The 10,458-nt window shown below is 41.2% G+C and overlaps 1 protein-coding gene across 1 annotated transcript in view; it reads right to left on the bottom strand.

The window, feature by feature from the left end:
- Window positions 1-4,489: 4,489 nt before the first annotated feature.
- LOC103187718 (sodium channel protein type 4 subunit alpha) overlaps window positions 4,490-10,458 on the bottom strand; it is a 30,657-nt gene continuing 24,688 nt past the window's right edge. Inside the window, exons 24-27 of the mRNA XM_007907351.2 lie at window positions 10,031-10,168; window positions 9,464-9,568; window positions 8,610-8,880; window positions 4,490-7,891 (exon numbers count right to left, since the gene is read on the bottom strand). Coding sequence (XP_007905542.1) covers window positions 6,693-7,891; window positions 8,610-8,880; window positions 9,464-9,568; window positions 10,031-10,168 — 1,713 coding nt within the window. The 3' untranslated portion in view covers window positions 4,490-6,692. The remainder of the gene's footprint in view (window positions 7,892-8,609; window positions 8,881-9,463; window positions 9,569-10,030; window positions 10,169-10,458) is intronic.

Genomic DNA, 10,458 nt, shown 5'->3' with positions numbered 1-10,458 from the left:
AGACAGACACCCAGACAGACACCCACACAGACACCCAGACAGACACCCACACAGACACCCAGACAGACACCCACACAGACACCCAGACAGACACCCACACAGACACCCACACAGACACCCAGACAGACACCCACACAGACACCCAGACAGACACCCAGACAGACACCCACACAGACACCCAGACAGACACCCACACAGACACCCAGACAGACACCCACAGACACCCAGACAGACACCCACACAGACACCCAGACAGACACCCACACACACAGACAGACACCCACACACACCAGACTGACACCCACACACACCAGACAGACACCCACACAGACACCCAGACAGACACCCACACAAACACCCACACAAACACCCAGACAGACACCCACACAAACACCCACACAGACACCCACACAGACACCCACACAGACACCCAGACAGACACCCACACAGACACCCAGACAGACACCCACACAGACACCCACACAGACACCCACACAAACACCCACACAGACACCCAGACACACGACAGCAGCAAAAGATACCAAACTGCATTATTTACTGAGATGACTGTACTGTTATGAACGCTGATACCTGCGGAGACCGCGTCAGGCGTTGGGATCCTGTGATCCGAGTGCAAATATACCTCCCAACCGCGAGGAGAGAGGGAACGGTGTGAGCGAGCGGTGAGGAGGGGATCAGGGAATCCTCCCCCTCAGCTCCTGTTAACCCTGCAGCCAAAACCGTAACGGGAGGGTGGTCCGGGCTGGACAAGTAGCGGGAACGCTTGGCTTTGGTTGGACTCCAGCAGTTACCCCAACACACACTCTGGGCTCCCCCAAAGCCTTGGCGCTCGCCAACCTGAGCCTAATACTCTCCGGAATTAAGTAAAGCAGGATGCCTCCCTCCAGGGAGAGAGCGAGAGCGCATTCCATTCCAACGACCTATCTCCGGGATTTCCGCGTGTAGGCGAGAGGCCTGGAATTCTCAGATTGGTTTGGATGCTCTCAAGGACGGGATGTGTCAGGCACCCGGCCGGGCAAGAAAGGTTCACAGCTACAAATAGTGCGAGTGTAACAACGGGGGTTGTAACTGCTGAACATTAGATGGCAGCAAAATTCCACATCCCGAAAGAGCAGCAAATAGACATCTGAGATCACTGATAACATCTCAGTATATGGTGTTAGTAACAAACAGTACAACTGATGCATGGAATGCCTCCTCTGAAGTGCCAGCGGATCGTGGCATTGTGCAAGTCAGCAATAACATCGTTTTCCACAGGATTGGGTTGGATGAGGACAGCCAATTGAGCACGGCAGTGTTTCACAAACAGTCGTGAATTGTGTGACCAAATTTTTTATTTTGAAGGGATTATTTAAAATATGGATTACTTTTTTATTATTCACTGAATGTATCGAGCCAATGTGAAACTTGTATTAACAATAATTTTATAACATAACAATAATATTGAAGATATCTCAAGGATCTTTGACTGTATATTTGAGGTTGCTATTTCCATATGGTGCACACAGCCATTGATGTGAAATTTGTTATGATATTAGAGAGATTTGGGGAGTAAAAATATGGCAGGGCAGTGGGATAAATGGAGATTTTAGCACATATCCTGTGGATGGTCGATGGCAGAATAATTCCAGCTCTCAGGTAACAGTCTCATATTTATTTAGCTGCTAAAATATTCCCCAGAGCCTTACCCATTTCCTTTCCCATTGCCTTGGGGATGCTGTGGTTCCAGAACTCTCCTAATGTTCTGTGCACATTAGACTTCCGGAACTAAAATAACCAGATTGAGAAACTGTTTATTATCTTCATTTAAGATCTTAAAACCCTTTTGTGTTTTTTTGTTCAGTTTCCTAGATGGACTTCCCCAGAAATAATTTGGTTCAATGAGCCATTTGCTCATTTAAAGACTTCTACAAAGTTAGAGTTACTTTTGACCTTGGCCATAATTATTATATAAGTGGATTTTACACAATGATCACTAGAACAGTTGTGTTCACCCATTTTCAGTTTAATAGCTAGTTCTGGTGGGCTGCTACCATTTAATTTTAATATAACATCTTCCCTGTGTCACAATAGTCACTGTTCTTTTTAACACATTCCCCATATGCTCTTCCCAGGATTATCACATTATATTTCCTGTAGCCTCTGACGGGGCTAAATGGCTCTATCTGTTTAATCTGGGTGACAGCAATTGTCAATTACCACTTTGTTGTTCTTACTGTTACTAAGTTATACTCGTGTTACTTCCACTCTGATATCCAGCCTTCCTGACTGTTCCGTTGCATGACATCTCAGACCTTTGCATATCAAATGCAAGGATAATTATTATATATCTCCTGCCTTAATAACCCTGTCATTTCCTCATTTATCTTCTTAGCACCCCCCCCCACCATCATGTTGATTCACGGGGGCAGTTGCTCTTGGTATAAAAGCTCCAAATATCTGGGGAAATTACAAGTATTGTCGGTACCGCAAATATCCAAGTCATTGGGGAAGGCTCCAGCATCTGTTGCCCAGGGACACCACACGACTACACACTTTGTAATAAATAACGTCTCCACCAACACCACGTGGCAGCCAGAATAATGTCCCGAATCTGTAAACAAACTCTGATTTGCCTTTTAGCAACACAAGGGGGCTCCTTGGTCTGTCTGATCCACACTGGTGTTAACACGGTACTATCCTGCTTGTAATCGAATACCTTTCGGCTTCTGCTGTTACAGATAAAACTTTCTGTAAGCACTTAACAATTTAATGCTCCGATATTAAAAGGCAGGATCTAAAGGGAAAAGTGATAGAAGAAACAAAGCGAGGATGGAGTTTGTGATTACATGATCAGATGACGCCAAGTGTCGGGTTCAGTCTCCATGTCAGGATTGAGAATTATATATCAGAGACGTACCGCTATCCGGATCTACAAATAGATATGATGAATGCTCCCACTCTGTAGCATGACAGTTTCTAGGAGTTAGCCCATAGAATATGTAATACAAATTTGGAACAGTTCCATCCTCGTGTCTCCATTACTCCAGGTCCCTGTAGCTGTGGATGCACCATTCTCATTGTTGCCCCAGAGTCCTATTCCTCCATTTTTCCTGTTGCACCAGTCTCCGTGTTGCTCAAGCCATTGTACAGTAAAGCGGGATTATGGTTCTCAATATGCATTTGAGACAGTAATAGTATTTAAGCAGGTCTGAAATATATTAAGACACTAAACAACAAATTGCATTTGTATGACTCCTCAGTTACCAGCATTGTAAACATTGAGATCGCCTGAAAGTGTTGACATGAGTGGGCACCTTCTGGTACCACATGTAGTAACCATTCTTCATACATGAGCCTCCTTGGTCAGTGAGTGCATCAAGCTATCTGACCTCCAGGGGAAAGTCATGGCAGAGCCAGATGCCTGCACACACACATACACACACAGACATACACATGAAGTAAGTTAATAAAGTTTCCCTCGCCCCCCCCCCCACCCCCCCACTCTAACCAGGACACTGATGTCAATTGTAGCCCCAACTGCTGTCCCATCTGAGATCAGCTAATTCTGCACAAACTGGGGATAAAAACTGATTTTGCAGCTCTGTATAGCTCAGTAACACTGTGCAGTTCAGTAACAAGTATGTAGAATGTGTGACCACTGGAAGCTTCCAGCAGTTGACACTGAACCGGAAGTCTCAATTGAGGGTAGATCCACAAGGCATATATAAAACATGACACGTTTACTTCCTTTCAGGATCTCTTGGATTACCAACTTCTAAATTTATAATGAAATTTTAAGAAACCGGAAAGCAATTTGTACAGAAATACTCTTGCAATGTGAGTATCCTCTACCCCCAGATCAGTTTTCTGAATATACTAACGTGTCTGGACACTCAGAACATTTAAATAAAAGCATTCAATCCACCATTCAGCCTCGCCCAACACAGCACAGAGCAAAAGGTCTAAAGGGAGCTTTTAAGAATTATGGAAAAACTCTTCCAAATTAAGACTATATAAAGAATTGTAACAAGCTTCCAATGTCAAATTTTAAGAGAAGGGAGTTAAAATCATGAGGAATTTCATGCCTCAGGTCTACCAATGCCTGTTACTAAGTAAAACATCAGTAACTGAAATACTTCGGATAGAAGGAATGCTTATTCTTGAGTGCTATCAGGAGAGGGTGGCTTAATTACAAGTGCAGTTGGAATCACCGAGCCTGACACTGTAGGCATTCTGAATTAAGTGCAGCATATACAATTGTGCCAACTGATTGATAATATCATGCTGTAAAAATTACCGTACTAGTACACATGGGTACAATTCAGATTTTTTTTTAAAAAAGGCACTGCTGAAATGTTACAGGTTACTAAATATATATGTACTGGAGTTCTTTAGTTCCCTCGTACTTTCATGCTCAGTGATTGCTCCAAGCAAATTCTTCCAATGATCTCATCAATATAATTTTTTTAAAAAATGAAGAACGTTATGATAATTACGATGGTTTTAATTTCATAAAGGGAGCACTGCTAGTAACACTCGCTTTCAAATTCTGTTAAGTTATTTTCTGGCAAATTTAAATAGGTAAAAGGGCCCGAGCACAATATTCTCGCAGTCCAAACCACTCAATTCGCTTGCCCCCTGTTATATATTCATTGCATCAATAAATGGTTGTCAGGTCTGCCATTCCACAGTTCAGATGCATTTCACTGCCCTGAAATGGGTGGCACACAAATTTCAGAAAAATACAAAGGAAGGCAGATTACAAAATAATTATACGGAACTTGGATATCTCTGCATAGTCTGTCATACAGTCCCCACCCCACTGTGCTGTGTCAGCCTCAATGTATGACCTTTAATAGTTACTTGCGATTTGACTTAACAAATTTACACCAATTGTTGTGCTAAGGCAATGAATGAAAATTACGTCCTCTTGCCTTTGTTCCATCAGCAAACAAGGATTTAACAATACTTACAAACCAAACATTGCTCAACAAAATTATAAAAGGCATGAGTCCCTCAATGGGAATACCTTACGATTGAAAGAAAAGTAAACAATGTTTTACCAGTTACCCGGAAATATCCTGATGTCTGCTAACCTGCAGAATAAGACTAAGAGCTTTTATTAAAATGCTTATCTTACCAAGACATTTCAATAAGATTATAAATTAATAAATAAATGGAAAAAGCATTTAAACTAAAATGATTTCTCATTGAACTGATTGAGCAGTTGCCATTTCTCCTGTTCACCTGTTCTTGATTTCCATTCAGACTTTAATGACTGTAAAATATGTATTATCATTTGTTAAGTTATTGTATTTATTCATTAATTCATAATGGACTTCGTGGCATAATTTGGGAAAACAACAATAGATATTTATTGATTGATTTCATTCTGTACCTATTAGTTGAGAATTTGTGAGTTGTTAGGGTGCCAGCAGTGAGAGGAAGGGGACAGCCCACATTGGAGTATGGATAATAGCACAGCAGCATTGAGTACGTCTTTCCAACACTCAGACTTAGACTTTTTGAAAAGTCAATGGAAGTTGGTGTAAAAACAATCCAATTAGAATGAGAATTCTTAATTAAGGGAGGCCTCTTTACAGGGTCTTCCCGACGTGAAAGACGCTACACAAATGTAATTTTGTATTGTACAGGACAATAATAAACAAGAGAAAGTAGTAATCACAGAGAAGTGTGGCATTTGGTTACTTATCTCTGCATGAGCAAGAGGTAGCTCTGCTTAATCTGGATTTATAAACCAAAACAAGGGTTATTTAAGAGATGAAAGGACTCAAGGTTTGATAAATATTTGGCTGGGAACAATATTAGAGGTTACAAGAAAAGCTACAGACTGCAGAAAGTTAGTTGGGATGAATAGGGAGTTTTTTCTTGGTTATGATCAGAAACAGCTTTCCCCTAAAAAGCAGACATGGAGCAGAGCCTCCAGTTGGGTGTATTTGATGTGGCCCATGGAATGATGGGTTTGGTGCATTGAATGGTCATTTTTCATTCTTATATTTTGTTCTTAGGATTTATCAACTTATCCAAGATGAAGGTGAAATCTGTTACGGGAGACAAGTGACTAGAAACATTAACAATGATGGGCCTCACTCAGTGTCCAGGTTTGTATGTTGCCTTGACGTGCTTAATATCATTATAGTTCTCTTTTTTGATGTTAGTAATCAATAGCAATATTTGGCCTGACCTGGGGCTTGTCTAGTCCTGGACATTTCTATGAATTTCAATTTTGAAAGGGGGATGTGGCAATTAAGCAAGTGAAGTACGTTTTCACTTTGAAGAATTTCTGAATATTAATGAATGCAATATTTCTGATGTAAACATCACTGCTGAGTAGTGAGCTAAACCAATTTTTCTGCTAAAAAAACTTCAAAAAATTCTGCTAACAGAAAGCAAGACTTAATGTTAATGGAAAAAGATTAGGTCATTGCAGAGATTGCCCCAGAATTGATTACAGTCAAAAATGTACTGCATGACTTTCTGGGTGTTTAACGTAATTGTTTATAGTATCTGTTTAGCCCAGTCCAATCCTCCCAGGTTATACTGCAAACACCAGTGACAACGCACCATTTGCCACCTGGAAACTTTTTTTGTGGTAGAAATCTAGAAACAAAGAAATATTATTGAAGGGATTCAGTGCTTTGCACCACACCATCTCAAGCAAGAACCAGTTATACAATGGATTCTCTGATGTCCATTTCATCATAACTCCAATCTTTTGGCTCCACGGGAGTATCCGCTGTTTGGGGCTCGAGGGCCCTGGGGGCTTCTGGGGCTGCAGTTACCTCTTTGTCATCACAATTTTTGCCATAGTTTTTGTTCAGTTGAGTAGCGATTAATCCTTCTGTTTCTGGAGCATCTTCATCAGGGAGGATTGTGTCTGTCACACTGTGGCGGTACAAGTACGATGCATGTTTCACAGATCGTTTCAACAAGTGCCGACGGAAAGCACGCTGGATTTTTGTGGCACAAACATCCTCCTGCTTTCGTCGGAGAGTGGTTGTGATAGGTTCGTAGGAAACCTTGGAAGGATTGGCAGCCATGAATTTCTCCTCCATTGACTCCTTCAGTGCATCCATCTCACCAGAGTCACCCAGCACCTCCTTAGTTAAAGCAAACAGGATATCCAGGCAATGGATTTTATCACCGATCACCATTGGCATGTCCATGGTAATAAGTTTTATTTTATTTGGTTTGGCAATTCGGAGTGGCTCCTGCAGTGTGTCCACAAAGTCAGACATTCGCGAATATTCAACAAACTGTGTGGCTTCTGGGTCAAACTTCTCCCAAACTTCATAGAACATTTCAAAGTCGTCCTCACAGAGAGGCTCAGCACTTTCCTCTGAGGCCACGTTGAAGTTTTCTAAGATGATGGCGATGTACATATTGACCACAATTAGAAATGAAATAATGATATAGCTAACAAAAAAGATAATCCCCACAGCGGGATTCCCACAATCACCTTTCACAGAGCTGCCCGGGTTCTCTGCCATGGGGTCACAGTCTGGAGGACTGCTGTTCATAATGGGGGCGAGGAGGCCGTCCCAGCCTGCAGACGTGGTGATCTGGAACAGGCAGATGATGCTGTTTCCAAATGTTTCAAAGTTGAAGATATCATCGATCCCAGCTTCTTTTTTCACATATGCAAAGTTCGACATTCCAAAAATCGAATAGATAAACATGACCAGAAAAAGCAAGAGACCGATGTTGAACAGAGCAGGGAGTGACATCATTAAGGCAAACAGCAGGGTCCGAATTCCTTTGGCTCCTCTGATAAGTCGAAGAACACGACCAATTCTTGCCAACCTGATTACTCTGAAAAGGGTTGGTGATACAAAGTACTTCTCAATTATATCTGCCAGCATGATGCCTGAAACAAAGAACAAGCATTAAAATCTGAAATTAAAAAAAACACAGCTTTTAATTGTTCCCAAATAAACTCATGTACTTGTTCATGGGGTTTGTCTAACCTGAACACAAAAAATAGCCATCGTCATTATGACCTTATATTGGGAATTCACATGTTTTCTAAGTCTTGTTGATGTTGGGCATTTACAACAGGGGAATAGCAGCTTTATCATTGCAAGTTGTTTTTCTGCCTTGGGCGATTGTTTTCCTGCAAATTGTTGGTTGAGTAAGATATTAATTGAATCTGCAGTAAGTGTGCACAAGTTTGCGGATTCTCTTTTAGAATGGTTGATTATTTCAGTGTGGACATGCACATCCTACACAGACAAGTAGTTGATCACCTTCTCTTCTAAATCCAGACTCTTGCTTGGAAACACTAGATACAATCACACTTGATATCTCACCCAAGTCGCCGTTCTTCACAGATGAACGCAAGTCATATATGGGGGTGAATTGTACTGAGCAATACAGGCCTAGAAACTCTCCAGGTTTAGTCCTGATCTGTGCTGGGTTGCCAGAGTAGGTAAGTTAAATGAGAATGTATTTTAAAATGGGCTAACATCTACTTTAAACAGTTTTGACTAATGCTTCATTGGGAAAATGGAAGAATTTGCCCTGATTTACCACATGCTGATTACTAAACCTCAGTTCTGTATGCTTAATAGGGTTTCAGGGCTTACCTACAACGGAAAGGATCACCACAACAAAATCAAAAATGTTCCATCCAATGGTGAAGTAGTAGTATCGAAGGGCAATGATCTTGAGCAAACACTCGCCAGTGAAAACAACAATGAAGACCAGGTTGACGTAGTATAGGATGTGGTCTTTCTCCTCACTTTGATCATCTGTCTCTACCATCATGGTCACCATGTTCAGGCAAATGAGAATCATAATGAAGATATCAAAGGCTTGTTTGGTGACAAAGTCAAAGAAGACGCCTTGACATTTGTTCTGGAGGAAAAGAAAAAAAATGCCAGTCACTGTGAAATCCACAGTTGTCTGATTTCTGACCAGCCTCAAGTGAAGTCTAACACATACTGTTTCCAATACTTTTATTCCACACTTTTAGCATTGCAGGAGAGGCTTGGATTAAGAACATGCTTTAATTAATTTGCCCTCATCTATCTAGCATACCCAAACTATGGTCTTCATCACTACATAACTGCGGTGCAAAATGTGTGCTCGGTTTATTGAGTATTTATTTATGTGTGCTATTCTGAGGTGAACTACCCTTCAATAGAGTGATTGTTGGTATTTCCTCCATTGGCAGCATCACAGGTCCTTGCCACCCAAAGCCTGGAGTTGGTGCATTCCTGGACCCATCAATGCTGCATTGGTGCAGCTGACAAAAGTGAAGAGGAACTGCAAGAGCACATGAGGGAATGAATGCAAGAGGGAAAAAGAACTATGTCACACCTCTCCCTTGGCAGTATTATGAGAAAAAAGTATGAATTAAAACCGAATCCACGTTTTCTTTTGACAACTTAGCATGTTTGTGGTCCTGTTAATTTGTGTTGCTGATACCTGAACTTACAGTTGGTCTTGGGATGGGTTTCTGTGGCTTCTTTGAGCCCAGTTTCTTCATAGCATTGTAGTATTTCTTCTGCTCTTCTGTCATGAAGATGTCCTTTCCTCCAAAGTAAAGAGGAAGACATATAAATATTTTACATTGATCTTCTATAGTGCTCTGGAGTGTATTATAGAGTGAGCATGGGTATGGGAATCAGGATATGGTTAGGAGTCAGGGTTTCTGACGCCAAACTGTATGGAGTGGAGAAGTGGTTGTGAGTGTGCACATGGTTAGTGAGCACGCGGATATCTGTTAAACAGAACTGGTTTGATCCCCAAAGGTAAACAAACTGTTATTATCAGAATATTCATCCATCCCCATTTCACATGCACTGAGCGTTTGCCCTTCATTCAGGTTTCCTAATATGATAAATATACATCCACAAATGTACTGTAATCAGTGCCCCAGGTAATACATTAAAAGCCAAAGAAATGGGTTTGAATTGTAAGATCCTCACATACATGTACATGTTAGTCAGATATTTGTTGGCTTTGTGCCTGAAGCAGAGTAGTTTGTGCCTTTGATACTTATCTTTTTCTTTTGCTGGTTAAAATTGTCAATAATTACACCAATGAAGAGGTTCAGGGTGAAGAAAGCCCCAAAGATGATGAAGATGACAAAGTATATGTACATGAAGATATTAATTTCATACGACGGCTGTTCTGTAACCTGTGAGAAAAATAAATCATCCTTTGTTTATAAGTCAGATAACTTGTGTCAAAGTTGATTCAAAGGATTAAACTTTTTGCACGTTTTAACGCATTTCCTATGTTATTCCACGGAGCAAAGTAACCCCCAACTTTCAAAGTGCTTTATCCTGCATTCTTTAAGATTTTTGGTAAAGGGTGATTGTTCTAATGTCCTAATGCTATATGAATTTCACATGTTCAAACAGTTTGCTGATCTCAGCAGGGCTGTATTTGGGGCTACAATTAACCTACTAGTGAGGGGAATATCAG

The sequence above is a fragment of the Callorhinchus milii genome, unplaced genomic scaffold, assembly GCF_018977255.1.
Source record: "Callorhinchus milii isolate IMCB2004 unplaced genomic scaffold, IMCB_Cmil_1.0 Scaffold23, whole genome shotgun sequence".
In the NCBI taxonomy this organism is placed as follows: Eukaryota; Metazoa; Chordata; class Chondrichthyes; order Chimaeriformes; family Callorhinchidae; genus Callorhinchus; species Callorhinchus milii.
The sequence above is the reverse complement of the archived record's forward strand: the minus strand, read 5'-3'. Positions and strand labels throughout refer to the sequence as shown.